Source organism: Nothobranchius furzeri, chromosome 8 (assembly GCF_043380555.1).
Source record: "Nothobranchius furzeri strain GRZ-AD chromosome 8, NfurGRZ-RIMD1, whole genome shotgun sequence".
Lineage (NCBI taxonomy): Eukaryota > Metazoa > Chordata > Actinopteri > Cyprinodontiformes > Nothobranchiidae > Nothobranchius > Nothobranchius furzeri.
The window spans coordinates 47,034,953-47,052,317 of NC_091748.1; the positions used below are offsets into that span (position 1 = coordinate 47,034,953).

A 17,365-nucleotide genomic window follows, 5' to 3' on the forward strand; every position below is an offset into this window, starting at 1 on the left:
TGGGCTGACTGCTGGGTAAAACCGGGTGGAACACAGGGGTCTCCGAGACCTCCACAAGCTGGTAGCCGCACAGCAGACAAGCGCCGCTACGATCTGAGATGCGCAGAGCTGCCGCTGGGGAGAACGGGGTGGAGCTCCACCAACATGTTATACTTCAACCCATTTTCTAAAGTGCAGCATTATGTTAAATGCACTGGGTTTTACCCTATTACATTTAAATTTCATGGTTAAACAGTACATGTTAAAATCTAAGCTAAGCTCGGCAGTGACCTAAAATACATAAATATAATTTTACTTACCGAAAAAAATGAAGTGGAGACTCCTTGGATGCTCTATTAGTGCAATTAATGCCACAGCAAGTCATTTTGTCCAACAATTGCACAACAAATATCCAAAAAAGAATACACAAACACAGAGACTCAAAATCCCGGAGCAGTTTCCAAGCCACACGGAGGCTCTACTGAGGCCTTTCCACGGAGCTAGCTCTGTGGTCATGTGGGTCTGAGGCGGCGGTCACGTGGGTCGGATGCTCATTAATTATACAGAATTTTAGGCTTTTAATACACTTAAACAGAAGAGTGAGAAAAAATTTAATCCCCCTCAGAGTTTTCATGAGTGTGTTTTGGTACCAGGCTGTAACCATGTTTATTTCTGCTGTGAAATTGGTATTTTAAACATGGGAGTCAATGAGGATTTGCTCGCTTCTGACACCAGCCCCCAGCGGATGAGGGTGGAACTGCCATTTTTGGTACTTCCGGGTTGGGCTAAATTTTTGAGCCGCATTGTGGGGGCTTGGGGGTAGGTATATTAATGTCATGGGGTAGACACCAAACTGGTCAGTTTACCACAACAACCCTGTGCATGTTATGACTTTGGATGAAAGATACATTGAAAGTGTAATTTTATTCTAAAAACGTTTTCCACACTTCCAGTAGGTTGTGTTTTCAAACAGGAACAAATGTTGTCAGAAATATTAGATTATTAACAAGTAAAAAAAAAAAGTGACCTAAAATTCCTCTCGTTCAAAAGATCTCGCGGTGTCTTCATGTCGCGTGACAACAGCAACCAGTCACGTGACTTTGTTTTTGTAATTTGTACTGAGGAGCGGTTCTGCTCTTAAAGCGCTTCGAAATGGCAAGAAACGAAGAGAAACAACAAGGGAGATTAAACAGACTCTGGCTTCAGAAAGAGCGGGAGGGTAAGTAGCTGTGTTTGGAACTTATTTAAGTATTACTCCTATTCTGCAGATAAAATCCTCTAGTTTTTGGAACACTAGCTTAATAACCTTTAGCCACAATCTTGCTAACTTTTAGCTCGTAACAAAAATTAAGTCGCCACACAGTAGTGGTGTTGTTCGAAGTTATTCTGACTATTTTTGTCCTCCAGAGGGACGCCTTAAAGATGCCAATGAACGTAGACCAAAGCTGGTATGAAACGCCATTATAGCTACAAAATTAACTCTGTTTTCTTCTACAGTTTGTCTTAGCTAAACTTTTCTTTTCCAGTCTACTCTCAACTCGCCTTCCTTGGTGAAAAAATGGATCCCCAGCATCAAGAAAGAGATCGAATATTACCTTCAGGTAATAACTTTGTTTATAGTGTTTAAAAGTGTTGTTTGCTAAAGACTCAGTTTCGTCTTGCGTTCTCTCCTCAGCAATCTCAGCTTTCCCACTACCCAGAGAGGAAGATAGCCGAGTTCCAGCAGCACATCGAGTCTCTAGAAAAAGAGTACAAAAGCTTCATATCCAAACTAAGAACATTAGACCCTTCGTGTAAACACAAGCCATGGACTCCCAGAGCTTACTGCAAACGGAGAGCAGACAATCGGGACTCATCAAGTACTGGTCAGTGGATATGTTGTAGAAAGATGTTTCTCCTTGGAAGGTGGAAGATGTTTTGCAGCAGCTAAATGGGCTCAGATCAGATCCCTGTTTACAAAAAACTAATTACCAAGATTCATTTAAACATCACAGTAATGTGAATTAGCTAAACCTTTTAACACAATACGATGCAACTGTAGGGCATGCTGCAAAAATAAATAAAAGTTACACACCCAGAATGCAGTTTATATTTGATCGAATTTATTTTCAAGTCCGTTTTATTTGCTATTAAGGCAGGTTAACAGTGCAGTGAAATGTGCTTAATGAGATGAAAAACAAAATACACAATCAGTCACTCGGCAATGTTGATCTTTAAGGAGAAAAAGAAACAGTGGCTTTAAGTTCCATTTCCAAATGATAGTCTACAGTGGGGTTGGCTCATATGGCTTCAGGTCTGTATTACAATATAATCTGAAGCGTGTTTGGCAAAGGTATTTATTGTAATATGTTTTTTCCTTGTAATTTATGTCAAATTGAACATGTTCTCAAACCAGATATTTAGCAGCAGGATTAAGATTTCAATGAAGTATATAATGCCATTTAAAGAACATTTCATGTGCAAAATGTATTTAAAAAATACAAAAACTTTCACGGTGTACTATGATTAATTTTCCAAACAAATGCAACACAAAAAACTAGTCAAGTTTATTATATAGCCCATTTCATACACAACGGTAGCCCAATGTGCTTCACATAGTTAAAACAATCACAGCTTTAAATGTCACATCATGTTATGTATAATAAAATTAAGGAGTATTGATATAGGACATAGTACACAAAAATAAAAGCATACTAAGTAAACATTTTACTAAAAATGATAAAACAACAATAAAGCTGCACAGACTAGTTGTAAATACCAAAAACATATAGAATAAATTTAACAACACAGGTAAAAAAAAAAAACTAGTAGACCACAGATAGGTTAATGGAAGGCATCATAAAAAAGTTTGGTTTTTATCTTGATTTAAAAATGGAAATGGTGGGAGAGGTCTTAATGTCTATTGGAAGACATTTCCAGAGACAGACCACATAGCAGCTAAAGGCAGACTCTCCGTGCTTGGTGCGGGCTCTGGGTTGTACCAATAGGTATTTTTCTGCTGACCTAAGTGATTTAGAAGGGCAATACTTTTCAAACATCTCTGCTATATACAGCGGTCCTTGGCCATTTAATGATTTAAAAGCAAGTAAAAGGACTTTAAAATCAATCCTGTAAGTTACTGGTAGCCAATGCAAAGATTTTAGGATTGTTGTGATGTGATCATTTCTTTTGGTTCTGGTCAATAGCCTTGCTGCTGCATTTTGGATCATTTGAAGAGGTTTTATTGTTTTTTTAGGGAGACCAGTGAAAAGACCGTTGCAGTAATCCACCCTGCTTGTGATGAAAGCATGATCAAGCTTTTTAGATCCACAGGTGAAATGAAGTTTTAACCCTTGCAATGTTTTTAAATGATAAAAAGCTGACGCTGTGACTGCCTTCATGTGGCTGGTGAAGCTTAAGTTGCTATCAATAATGACCCCAAGGTTCTTTACGGTTTCTGCTACTGCGAAGCCTTTCAATCTCAACAGTGTGGCGGTCTTTAGTCTCTGGTCCTTCCTCCCAAAAGTAATTACTTCATTCTTGTCTGTATTATGTTTAAAAAGATTTTTTGACATCCAATCTTGAACTTCGTTGAGGCAATGATAGAGGGATTCAAGGGGAGCAAAGTTATTGGAAGACAGGGAGAGATTTAGCTGTATGTTGTCTGCATAATTATGATAACCAATGGAGTGGTTCTTTATGATTTGGCCGAGCGGAAGCTTATACAGATTAAGGAAAAGAGGGCCAAGGATTGAACCCTGAGGGACACCACATGTTGGGGATGTAGGAGCTGAGGCATGATGACCGATAGACACATAGAAACTCTTATGCTCTAAATAGGACTTTAGCCAGCAGATGACCAATCCAGAAAAACCTCCACGGCATTCAAGTCTTTCTATTAGTATGCTGTGGTCAACAGTATTGAACACTGCACTGAGATCCAAGAGCATGAGAACAGTTGTTTTCCCAGCATCATTATTTAATCCAATGTTGTTGACAACTTTCACCAGGGCCAGGGTTTCCCTTACATAGGTGTAGCCGTGGCGGCCTGCCACGGCTGAAATCCCACCGCCACGCCTACAAGATCCCAAGTTTTTTTTTTTTTTTTTTTTTTGCGCTGTTTCCCGAAGAAGCAGCGGGAACTACTATGTTGTCACTTGTGATCACAGCCGGCAGGCAGCAAGGAGGAGCAGGCAGGGCAAGGTGAAGTTACAGCATAAGTTACTGAGTTTAAAATTAGAAAGGTAGCAGTGGATATAATGCTTTTTGGTTTACATGTTTCAATAGCGTTAAGATACATGAGTGTTGATGATCTTGACAGGGTTTCCTCCCCCCGCCAGGCTAATCATCACTTATTCATGTAAAATGTATTTATTTTTTCGTGTCTGACTTTAACCGCATGCAATACTGTATTACGGCGTGAGCGCAACAGCGACAACTTAAGATCGATGTGTGAGCAGCCTGAGAGGTCGGGTGTTTTCATCTGAACCCTTAAAACCTCCAACAGGCTACGTTGCACTATTGACGTGTTAGCGTGCGGCGCTAAACAACAACTTAGCGACGTGACATGTCACGGAGAAAGTGTAAAAACACGTTGGACGCTTCTTCTGAAGCGGGAAAATAACACCTCTTCTTAAGCAGAGCACAACGTCGCCTCGGCTCGTTCACGGCCGAGCCGGTACCGGACTGGGCTCGATAAATGACTCAGCACAGCCACTGGGTCGTTGGAGCTGCCCCGTGACTGCCTGATGGAAAGCCAGCGGGTTTCATCAGACTCGTAGTTTCTTGTTTTTGCTGGGGACCCCTGTATTTTACCGCTCCCTCCTGCAGTCTTCCCCGATTAACATTTAAAATGATTCTGTAAATTCCCTGTATCAATAGAAACAATCTCTGCCTCTGCCAGCTGCAGTAAATGTAGTTTCCAAATAATAAATAAGAGGTGCATTCGTCCGTGTTTCTCCTTTGATCCGCATTAGTGATATTCTCAGCACCAGAACAGTGAAGCAAAGAAAGATTCCTGAGTTTGTTAGTAGTTTTATTTATTAGGTGTATCTAACCTGTTCTAATTTTCTCTGAAATGAGATCAAATCAGTGCTTCTATGGGTTGTCTCCAATCTGCACTAGAAAATTTTACTTTATTCTGATACTTGTCATAATTTCTCCACAAGCCCCCCCCCCCCCCCCCCCCACACACACACACACACACACACACACCCCCCCCACACACACACACACACACAGCTGGAAAAATTCCTAGGGGAAACACTGAGGGCAGTTTCAGTACTATGGTGTTGTCTAAAGCCTGACTGGTAGAGATCAAGACAGGAAGTTGAAGTTAAGGAAGCAGACAGTCGGTTTAAAACAATTTTTTCAATTATTTTTCTAATGAAAGGTAGATTTGATACTGGTCTGTAGTTGTTAAAGACAGAAACATCCAGGTTATTCTTTTTAAGTAAAGGCTTTACAACAGCCATTTTAAGGGATTTGGGGAAAGTGCCGGTCAGCAGAGAGGTGTTAGCAATTGAAAGCACATCAGATGCTATGAGGTGAAACACAGATTTAAAAAAACTAGTGGGCAAAATGTCCAGCTCAGATGTAGAGGAACTTAGACTTTGTACAGTCTTTTCCAAAGTGACAAGGTCAACAGGGCTGAAATTTGACAGCGTGCTAAGCTCATCTCTCAAACTAGTTAATGGTTCAGAGTGAGAAATGTTAAGCAACTTAGATGAAATATGAGTTGTTATGTTCTCTACTTTGCTCTTAAAGAAAGAGGATTGCATTTATCAACTGAGAGTAACTCAGGAGCCAGCTCAGAAGAGGGATTTGTTAGCTTCTCAATAATGGAGAAAAGTGCACGAGTGTTATGTGCTTTTTTGTTTATAATGGTGGAGAAATAAGATTGTCTTGCTTTACAAATTACAGAGTTGTATTTGCAAAGTGCTTCTTTATGGGTCAGATAGTCTGAGTCTAGTTTGGATTTGCGCCATTCCCTTTCTGTTCTCCTGCATTCTTTCTTTTGCGATTTAACTGATGGGACATTTCTCCATGGAGTCTTCTGTTTGCCAGAGGATTTTTTCAATGTAACAGGAGCAATGCCATCCATTATTTTTGCCATACTTAAGTTAAAAATTTCCAGCAAATGATCAGCGGTCTTTGGGACTGGGCTAGCGGATTTGACGAGTGCCTGCTCAAAGAGAACATGCGTTTCCTCATTTATAGCTCTCTTTTTGATCATCACAAAGTTATTTTGGCGATAGGGAGACAAGCGGACGTCAAAGATACAACAGCGGTCGGATAAGGCTAAATCCACAGCAGATGTAGCGGTAATTACACCCTTTGTGATAACTAGATCGAGTGAGTGGGGCCCTTTATATGTTGGGTCAGATTGAAGTGGTCAATCAGAGCCAGAAAATCTCTTGCATGAGGGTTTTCAGGATTATTGACATGAATGTTAAAATCACCTGATATAATAATGTCAAAGTGAACACAAATTCCAGAAAGCAAATCACAGAATTCTTCAAGGAAGACTGCGACTGGTGGATTAGGTCTATAAACAGTTAGCAGCAGTGCTTCTGGACAACTTTGAAGGACAGTAGGGCTGTCGCGGTTGAGGAATTCCCCCTGCGGTGATTCAGGGTGGCTTAATATTGCGGTGTGCGATATTATTGCAACACTTTTTTTTTATTGCAGTACTATCTAAACATAATGCTTACACATTTAAAAAAAGGTTAAAATTTGCCGTGCCTTCTTTTATAACACTTTACTGAATGTAGATCAAAGGGCAGTAACAACACAGATCGCAGTAACGTTTGTTTCTCCGACAGTCGGAGTCCGACTGAACTTAAAAACAACAAAATTCAGATGGTTAAACTTTTAAATGCAAATTTGGCTGCAGCATCTAACAAATAAGAAACAAGTCCCCATTTTGTTTAGTTGTTTAAAATCAAGCATAAAAATCACATGTACCGGGCGCGGGCGCACCATCATTTCACTTTCACACACACGAATGACGGTGATTTATAGCTCGGTCACGTCCTTGTTACCTACAAGGAAAACCAGCATGTTAACCATATACGGTTTGAGAGAGGATCTGAGAGGGGTGGCAACATTTCCAGCAACACTGAAAACCCTCTTGGATGGTGCGCTCGTTGCACTAACGCACACGTACCTGCGTGCCACTCTGCCGAGCAAAGGGAATCTCTCCCGGTTGTTGCTCCACCATGTCAGGGGGGTTCTTTAGGGTGGATGCGTTCCTCCTGCAGGTAGCGAGTGAGCTCCAGCTCGGCTCAAACTCTCTTCGGGACGGTTGCAGAAGCAGTGCTTGTCCGGGACTTCAGCAGGTCTCCGAGCGTTTATTATTATTTTTTTGCCGCTGGTGGGAGCTCCGTCTCGGCCAAGGACTCTGGCTGCGCAGCAGCTGACGTACTGAAAACCAAAGTGCTCCCAAAGGAGCGAAGTAACGTTTCGTTTTGATACCAGTGCAGCCATCCTTCTCAACATGCATCACTGAGTTGAATCACGTTCAGTAATCGCGGTGGCCCATGATGCAGCGCGGTGGGTTTCTTCATATTGCGATATTTCATTTTTGCGGTTACCGTGACAGCCCTAAAGGACAGCGCAAATATATTCAAAAGAAGCATAATCTCTATAGGATAACTGCACTGAAGAGAGGCTTTGAAGATTTTAGCTATTCCTCCAATTCAATTAGGATAGTGTTGTAATTAACTGAGTCAAGCCAGGTTTCTATAAAAAATAATGAATCCACTTTATATGTAGAGATAATCTCATTGACTAAAAATGACCTTTTTTATAAGTGACCTGATATTTAGCAGAGCAAATTTTACTTTTTGACAAATGTCTTTTTTCACTGGGGCAGGGGATTCGTTAGGAACAGGAACTAGAATGAACAGATTTGGTCTGCGAGACAGGGAACATCTAGGTCTGTTCCACTTTGCTGTTGTGGAGCTAGTTTGCACAGTGATAGGAGTTTGTGAGGACATGATAAGGGTATGTAGTAGAGCCCTGCACGGGCCTAAAATCTGAGCCCGTGTCCGGCCCGGCCCGAGGGGGTGGAGCCCCAGCCCGACCCGGTCCGAAAAGCTTTTCAGGATTCTCTGGCCCGACCTGAGCCTGAGCCCGACTTTTTTTTAACCAACTAAATGAAAACAAAGTACTTCAATCCTGACCAATGTAAAGACGTGCAGGATCCGGTCAATTTGTTTTTCCCTCATTTACCGTCACGGAGATAACGGCACACTGGCTCTGGTGTTGATCAAGTTAAATTTGATCTCTTTCCAACAATTTTCACAAGAAAACAAAACAGTTAAAAGCAGGGCTTGTGTTGTGTTGACCGGATAGTTCCCGTATTTGACCGTTTATTTTGACGGAGAAAGAATAGAAAGAATTATCCCGACGCATGCAGACGAACTGACACTTAATTCGTTACACACATCGCAGATGTAGCTAAATCACCCAAGAAAAGATTCCCATCTGAACTTCTGAGCTGCTCAGCGCATATGTGCACAGCGAGCTGAAGTTGTGGAGATTGGCTTGGAGCGCATCGCAGAACCAGAGCGCATGCGGGAAGGTTCCTCCCACTGAAGCGAGTGTTTTCCAAACCCTGTCGCTCAGAGAGACTTGTCACTTAGAAAATGTTCCCTGATTATGAAACTGGCTGAATAGTGCTTGTTCCTGTCTCCAATGTGGCAACGCTTCCAGGAGCCGTCTGAGGAGAATCCCAGAATCTCTTCAGCTCAGAAAGCGCATTTGATTACGCACAAGCGTGACCCGCCAACCCGGTCTCACAGTAAGACCGGGTTGGACCTGTTCAGGTTTACGCAGACAATCTTTACATTTAGAATTGACTTACAGATGTAAAATTAATGCAGTAAAATACAAAGCATTTTATTTAAATATCAATTCATTATTTTACAAGCACAGAGAGCCGCATCAGATGGATGGAAGAGCCGCGGGTTGTGACATGTTTTCTCCAGGACCAGAGAGGACGCAAACTCAATACATCTCTTTTATTGTGAGGTAATAATTTCTCTGAGTTTTGCGGGTGCGGGCGGGAGTGTAACACACACGTTGCAGTTGCAGGTCAGAAATTCAGCGGGAGCAAGCAGGAGCGGGATGAAGAAAACAGTCCCGCGCAGGGCTCTACTGCTGCGTTTGTGTTTCAATGTGCCGACCCGAGGGCCTAGGGCTTCAGTGCAGGGCTCTAGTATGTAGGTGTGCAGAAATCGTGCACAGGTCTGCACTGGGGTGCAATTTACCAGGACCTTCATAACTGCTATGTTGGATGGAACAAGTGGAGACTGTAAGAGGGTCAGGCTTCAGAATTAGCCCTTTCGTTGCAGATGGAGGCCCAGGCAGCTGAGGTGGATGCCCAGCCGGCCGAGTCAGAGTCCTTGGGGGCAAAGGTGGAGGACCGGGCAGCGTAGGTGGAGGCCCGCTCGGCCAAGTCAAGGGCCCAGATGGCAAAAGTGGAGGCACGGGAAGCAGAGGTGAAGATCAAGCTGGCCGAGAAAGAGGCCCGAGTAGCAGAGGTGGAGGCCCAGGTAGCAGGGGTGGAAGTCTATGTGGCAGAAGTAGAGGTCCAGCAGGTCAAGGTGGAAGTCCTGGTAGAGAGCCAGGTGGCAGAGGTGGAGGCCTAGGAAATAGAAGTGAGGGTCCATGTGGCCAAAGTGGAGTTTCTTGCAGTACATATTGAGGCCCATGTTGCAGGGGTAAAGGCCTTTGCAGCAGAGGTGGAGGCCTACTCAGCAGTGGTGGGGACCCATGCATTAGTGGTGGAGGCCCATGCAGCAGTGGTGAAGGCCCAGTCAACAGTGGTGGAAGCCTATGCAGCTGAGGTGGAGGCCCATGCAACAGCAGTGGAGGCCTAAGCAGCAGAGGTGAAGACCCATGCAGCAAAGGTGAGGGCCCAGGCTGCAGAGGTGGAGGTCCAGCCAAATAGGGTGCTGATCCAGCTATCAGAAGTGGTCGTCCAGCCAACAAAGGTGAAGGTCCAGCCAACAGAGGCTGTGGCCCAGCTGGCAGTGGTGATTGCCCGGCTAGTAGATGTAAATAACCCGAAAGCAGAGGTAGAGGTCCGTCTAGTGGAGGTGGGAGCCTAGCTGGTAGTGGTGCTAATACCTCTAGCAGAGGTTGCGGCCCAGTCGGCACTGGCCCAGCTAGCCATGGGGCTAATCCAGTTAAATGCTGAGGTCCAGCCGCTGACGTCGTTAGGCCGTTTTAGGGGGTTTCAGCCCCCCTAAAATAATCACAAGCCCCCCTATCATTTTGAGTTTTTTTAGGGCTGGGACTTTAACGCGTTAATTATGATTCATTCCTTGCATTTCGACCACGGCGGAACCTTTGTCATTGTAAGACTTCCTCGTAGACTGAATATCACTGACGCACAGAACAATGCACAGTGCTAATGGCTACTAAAACAAAATAAAAACAGAAAGAAGTTGCCTTGCTTGGACTGATGCAGGATTTAGGAAACACGTCCGCCTCTTAACTTGAAAAAAACGAACTTCCAGACAACAACGGAGTCCGTGTCGCGGGCATTTTTCAGAGATCGTCTCTGCTTCGGCTGCACTGGAAACTTTACAAAAGTTGCGTTAAGCTATATTTTTGACATTTACGTAACATCTGTGCAGCGCTGAAAGCACCAGACAGAATAATTCTGTCCCCTAACAGTAGTTCATGAAAGTAGTCAGACAAACGAGAGGCACCTGGCTGCCGCTGGGAGAACGCTCCATGCTCTCACTACTCTGTAAACAATCACAAACAACGTGTCTTAAAGTTGAAAACAGAAGTTTAAGTTAAAACAGAAACACTCTGAAACTTTTCTGATGGTTTTCTAAACAATTCGGTCGGGGAGTCATACGTTTCTGAGACGAGTCTCTGTCTAAACATCACATGCATTACTATCATTAAGCAGCAGGTGTGTTGAAGCTGTCATCAGCTAAGGGGCGGATGCTGAAGTACATCAGGAGCAGCGAGGAACGAGGAAGTTGTGATCAGGCTGGAGATCACACCAGATTCTCTGCTGCAGGTGTGAATCTGCGGGTCTGCAGCATCCCCTTCTTAACGTAACATCAGGACTTCCCATGTAAGGAAGGTCCGCTCACCTGTTCGTCACATCATTATTTCCTCGCCATGATCTTTTATCATCCCATCAACCTCCAGTCATCCAACTGCAACCAGTTAGTGTTCCTGATCATTCTCAGAATATGCCATGCCTGCTCTGGTGTTAAAAGTTAGTACATTTAAGTCCTAGATCATATTTGTGCCTGTTCTACTGTCATTTTGAAGGATTATTATTTATATGTTTTACTACATTATGAGTAGAAATGCTAATAAAAACTCCCAATTATACAAACAAGTGAAACTGGAAAAATTAGAATCTGGTGCAAAGTCAAATTTATTTCAGTTGTTCAACTAGACCAGACCTGGGCATTTTACGGCCCGCGGGCCACATCCGGCCCTTTGGTTGACTTTGACCGGCCCGCGTAAGGTTAATTGGAAATTACAAAATAAATGTATTTTCTCATTTTACCTCATGCATGGGCTAAGGCTGCATTGCTTTTATTTTGAAGTTGTTTTTTACGTGCACAATGACGCAATACGTATAGCAACAAGTGCCCGCGGTTGACATGGTGATTGTAGCCCCCAGAAATGTCCGCTCATGCAAAAAAAAAGACAGAAAGAAAGATGCCGAATGCAGGATTTTCAACAAAAATTGGACTGCTAAGTATTTTTTTTACTGAAGTCGGAGGTAAAGCCGTGTGTTTGGTTTGCGGGGAGGAGATTGCCGTGTTTAAGGACTACAATCTGAGTCGGCATTACGACAAGAAACACTCGGAAAAATAAAGACCTTGTCTGATGCTGAGAGGGCACGGACATCCGAAGCTTTGCTAGCAAAGTTGCAAAAGCAGCAAGGCTGTTTTACTAGTAAGTAAGTAAGTAAAGTTTATTTATATAGCTTCACACATCCAGGGATGCAGCAACCAGGACCAGCTTTGTGATATCCCACAAAATAGCTAAAAACAGCAAGCCGTTTTCGGAGGGAGAGTTTGTCAAAGAGTGCATGGTGGACTCCGCAGCACTAATATGCCCTGAAAAAAGGCGCATTTGAGCAAATCCCGCTGTCCAGGCGAACCGTGACCAGGAGGATCGAGGACATTGCGGGGAACCTGGAGCTTCAGCTGCAACGTGAAGTGGCAAGTTTTGACTTTTTCTCATTAGACGAGAGCTGTGATGTCCGGGGGATAACGGAGCTCACAGAGGAGCTGGCAGCAATGCGGTCGATGAAAGGGACAACAACAGGGAGTGATCTTTTTACAGAGGTAAATGCGTGCATGGACACTCTGGGATTGAAATGGGAGAGACTGTCAGGTGTCACAACAGACAGTTGTCCAAATCTTACAGGGAAAAATGTCGACTTTTGAAACGCATACAAGATAAAGTGACAGAAATCGATGCAGATCAAAAATAGGTGTTTTTGCATTGTATTATACACCAACATGTGTTGTGCAAGTCAGTGCTAAAAATCAACCATGTTACTGATGTTGTTACTAAAATAATAAACTTCATCAGGGCACGGGCGATGAATCACAGACAGTTTGTGGCTCTTGTGGAGGACTCCACACAGCTGTCAGATGGCTCAGCCTGGGGAAAGTGCTGAAGAGGGTTTGGGACTTGAAAGCAGAGATTCAGGATCTCTGCTGGATTTCTACTCTTCTCTTAAGGAGGACTTTCCAAACCTGAGGAGACATGCTCAGAAGATGTTGGTTCTCTTCGGCTCTACCTACATTTGTGAACAAACATTTTCAATGATGAAGTTTACAAAATCCAGGTATAGATCCTCTCTCACTGATGATCATTAGTCAGCTGCGCTTCGCATCTCCACCTCAGGCATTCAACCTGACTCTGATGCACTCGTTAAAGCCCAGCAGAGACTAGATTTCTCTCACTGAATAAGAAAAAAATCACTTAAAAACACAAAATAAGGTGTTTGGACCACAAATGTAGGCAACTAGCAGTGAACTGGGACATTTTTTTTAAACCTCTTTCTCAAGATCACAGTTCAGAGATTTTATTTTACAGACGATACTGTGTGTCTGTAGAATGCTAGGAACCTCTTTCCAACAATATTTGAAACTCAGAATGTGTTTTGGAGTGAATGTGACTGAAACTGTTAACTAATATAAGTCACAAATGTTTAACAAAAACCAAATGCGCACTTTGTTTACCATTGCCTTGGGAAATTTGAATAAATCACATTTTTGTAAGCCAACCTCACTTTTTCCTTTTTGCTCATTTATAACATATAATCTACTCTTACCAGCTTGAAAAAACAATGGTATTTACTGCTTTTTATGAAGAAATACCATTAATATTATGCATAATTGACTTCAGCCTTTTGGCCTGGCCCTCCACAATATTTTCTGTTTCTCATGTGGCCCCATGGAAAAAATAATTGCCCACCCCTGAACTAGACCGACTATTTAAAGGCTCAGGAACCCTTTGCAGGCGTTTTCTATTTGTAATTATAAATTTGAGTTGATTTGGGTCTTGTTTCATATCACACAGTGACATTTGATTAATTAAAATGCATTTTTTTATTAAAAGCTTTAGTTTTACAGTAATAACTATGTCTAATGTTTAATTCTCTGTCTCATAATTTTAATTAAGTTTTGCTTTGAGAGCACATTTTCCTGAACGATTAAAATGCGATTAATTTAGATTAAATAATTACAAAGCCTCTAATTAATTAGATTAAAATTTTTAATCAAGTCCCAGCCCTAATTTTTATATATACTGTTATTTTGCCTTGTAATTGTTAATTACATACTCCTTTATTCCATATCATAGCAGTGTTATTCATATATTAAAACTGTCAACTGCACACTCATTTGGCAGAATAAAAGTTTGACAATTATTCATTTGTTCTTTGTCATATTTCAGTAACATTTATAATTAAGCAAGTTGTAAGTAAACAAATTAAACAAATGACTGCAACATTTCCCCATGTTAAGTGCAGTAGACTGAAATGAATAGCTTTATTTGGAAATATAACACATCTAATTTTTAATGGACTTATATAAAATCTTTCCTCAACATAGACCCCACTAATGAACTGATTAAGTGTTATTTTTTTATAAAAAGAAGAGAGAAAATGCACAAAGGCAGGAAAGGAAAAGAAAGTAATAAAATAATAGGTCTTGTTAAATGTTCTTCAGATAATGAATTAATTCACAAAGTTTTTGCAGGGTGTGACAAAAAATGTTCAAGGTCAAGCTCCTGGGGCTAAGCCCCCCCCCCATCTCTCAATCCTAGTGACGTCCATGGGTCCAGGGTTTAGTTCAACATCTCCAGCCAGGAGAAGCATCAGCATGAGATTAAAAACACCAAGGAGCGGCCTACCTGTGAAGGCTTGTTCCTGTTCATCTTGGGGTGGCCTGGCATGGCCAAAGTCCAGTATTCTTGTGTACAGCATATGCTGACTCCATCTGGCTGGATACAGGGTTTGACTACTAATTTCTCTTGGACATGCTGAAGTCAACAGAAGATAGAGAATTATCCACACCACAGAGCAGGACGTTGATAGTACAATCCAGGGTCCTTTAAGCTTTTTAATTACTTTTTCAGCAAACACACAGGACCTGTCAGGCTGTGTGTCAGCACTTTGGCAGCCATGAATGAAGATTTTTTTAAAAATGCAAGCTTAGGCCTGGGACAATTACAAATTTTGCTGGATGATGTATTGTCCAAAAAATTCTCGAAAAACAATATTATTGTCGCCATTCTTGAGACCAAAATATGTCCAGAACCTGAACTTTGAAATAAATAAATAAATAAAACAAAAAATAATTACATATAAAAGGACTTTCACTCTCTGTTAGAAACTATTGCACCAAAAACAATAAAATAGACCCCGTCTCTCCAAAACAAATACAATGGCCTATCCAGTGTCCACAACCAAAACTGCACTTCAGTAATGATATTAAATAATAATAATAATAATAATAATAATAATAGAATTGTACTTTTCTTAACCTCATTATATTGAGGCTGGAAAAATTGAGTTCATTTTCATATATCATACGATTAACGAATTTAATGATTATGATCTAGGCCCTATACAAGCTGAATGTGATAAAAGCACAAAATTCTAAATTCTTTGAACCAAAGTGAAAAATACAGAAACATGAATAACGTGTTCCTGCTTACTGATTCATTTTTCATGTTTTTCATTCTTTCATAAAAGTTATGTGTTGTTTGGAATTTGTATTAAAGGGCTATTAAAGCATTAGCTTTGACTGCCTTAATACAAACACATCAGCATAAACAAATACTAGTTTAATCTAATCCTAAATAACATTAAATTAATACACTAGTTTGATGATTGTGTGTAGAACCACCATTTTCCTGTCTGCTTCACTAACCGGACATCTCTGGAGGGCTGTCAGCCATAGTATTTCCTCTTTTTGCTCTGACATATTCTGATGTTTGTCAACTCAACACCAGATTCCTAAAATCCAAACCAGGTCCAAATAACCGACCCGGTCTTCTTTACAAGCACCTCCTTCTCCACCAGCTCCACGCTTGAAGCAGCCACTGCTGTGTTTTCCTCCAAAGTAGAGTAGTGTCTGAAGTAGTGTCAGTGTGCCCCAAAGCAGCTGTGGCTACATCGTAGCTCATCACCATCAGTGTGTGTGAATGGGTGACTGATGCACTGTAGTGTAAAGCACTTTGGAGTCCTCTGACTCAGAAAGGTGCTATACAAGTGCGGTTTAGATGCAGCTTGACAACGTTCGTCAGCATGCACAATCAAAGTTGGCTGGTACTCTAAATCTCTACCGTTGGCTAGATTTATGTCATTTCTATCGTGTTCAATTCATGTCAGCCATTACTAGTCTACAGATGGTGGTTAATGAGTGTTGCTGCCCCGACTAGCCTGATGCTAAACTGTTCCTTAATCTTGATGTCTGGCCAGTTAGACTCCTGGACCTTCTTCCAGATGGTAGCAGGATAAACTGTCTGCATGACAGATGGCTGTGGTCCTTGATTATGCTGACAGCCTTACGTCAACACCGTGGAAGATAGATGTCTGATGACTAGGAGTCTTTTCCCAGTGATGCGCTTGCTGCCTTCACTACTTTCTGTATTGATCTCGGTTTGCAGAGCAACTCCCGTAGCAGACAGGAATGCCACCCATCGGCAGACCCTTGACCACTGCTTTCTAAAAGTTCAGGATCATGTTGGCATTAATATTTAGTGTCCTACACCTTTTGCATGGCTGTTTTACTCAAGTTAAATGAATAAAGTTGGGTTATCATGTTTCGTAACAGTTTCACGATCATTTGCAGGATTTTAACTTGTTGCAACTAAATGCAAACTTTGTTACAAGTGGGCTTTAAATCGACGAGAGCTTCTAAACTTTCCAAAACAATAAACCTTTACTGAAAAATCACTGTGAATAGTTTGTAGGAACTTCTAAAATGTTACTTAGAAATGTGTTTTCTAAGGTTTTAAATTGATTTGACCTGAATATGCTGAGTCTTGTTTATTCATTCATTCATGTAAGAACTCTCTTTTTCACTCGCAGGTAAATCCCCGCGGCTTGTCGAGCCGTGTGATGCTGGTAGTTTGTGGGATAAGGATGACCGAAGTTTGGCAGGATATTTGAAACCCTCAACCACAGATGGAGCCTGCAGCTCTTCAGACACCAGATTTCAAACGGTTGTTTCCCTTTGCTCCATCCCAAACCCCTCAGAACTAGTCAGTTCAGTCCAGAACGAGCCTCTGGCCTTCGACCGTACACGACTGGCGGTGGCTGCCGCTGCGTTCAGAGCACCATCTGTTCAGAGTTCACATAAAACACAAAAGCTGGCTCGGGTGCTGCGGTCTGGGCTTCCAAACCTTAATAACTCTTCATTACAACAAAATGTTTTATTACAAATCAGAAACACAGAGAACAGCGAAGAGGGCACAAGGAGTTCTGTTGATGGACGACAAAAGAACGAGTCAAACTGTGAAACGTCCAGGAATGAAACAACGGAGAAGGCCGGTCATGTTTTGGGACTTGATTGTTACTCATCTTCTGATGAGGAGCTCGTAACATCTTGTCCTGATATGAAGCAATGATGTAAAGTCTGGGACTGAATTACACGCAACTCTTTCCTGGTCCTGTGTGTTTATTTAACAAATGCAATGTCTCAATAATGTTATTTATTAAAATTACACTAATAGTAAAAGTAATATTTTGTTTAGCATTACTTGTGTAACCAGGTGACTTGGTGGTTGATTAGAGGGCCCCTAGCCTTGCCCCTGGTTAAACTTGGTTCTATATAAACATGGTCAGTAAATATTTTAGTGTAATTCTTTAGTAAAATTGCTACAAGTATGA

General features: G+C 41.9%; 1 protein-coding gene across 1 annotated transcript; it reads left to right on the plus strand.

The window, feature by feature from the left end:
* Positions 1–1,066: 1,066 nt before the first annotated feature.
* Positions 1,067–17,217, plus strand: si:dkey-86e18.1 (uncharacterized). Its single transcript, XM_070553899.1, has 5 exons — positions 1,067–1,198; positions 1,387–1,427; positions 1,506–1,580; positions 1,655–1,844; positions 16,565–17,217. The coding sequence occupies exons 1-5, from the start codon at positions 1,132–1,134 to the stop codon at positions 17,101–17,103; spliced, it is 912 nt and encodes a 303-aa protein (XP_070410000.1). The 5' UTR covers positions 1,067–1,131; the 3' UTR covers positions 17,104–17,217.
* Positions 17,218–17,365: the final 148 nt, after the last annotated feature.

Coding starts and splice junctions, on each gene's coding strand:
- si:dkey-86e18.1 (XM_070553899.1), top strand. CDS start 1,132: ATGGCAAGAAACGAAGAGAAACAACAAGGGAGATTAAACAGACTCTGG. Junction 1,199..1,386: donor GCTTCAGAAAGAGCGGGAGG/GTAAGTAGCTGT, acceptor TTTGTCCTCCAG/AGGGACGCCTTAAAGATGCC. Junction 1,428..1,505: donor ATGAACGTAGACCAAAGCTG/GTATGAAACGCC, acceptor TTTCTTTTCCAG/TCTACTCTCAACTCGCCTTC.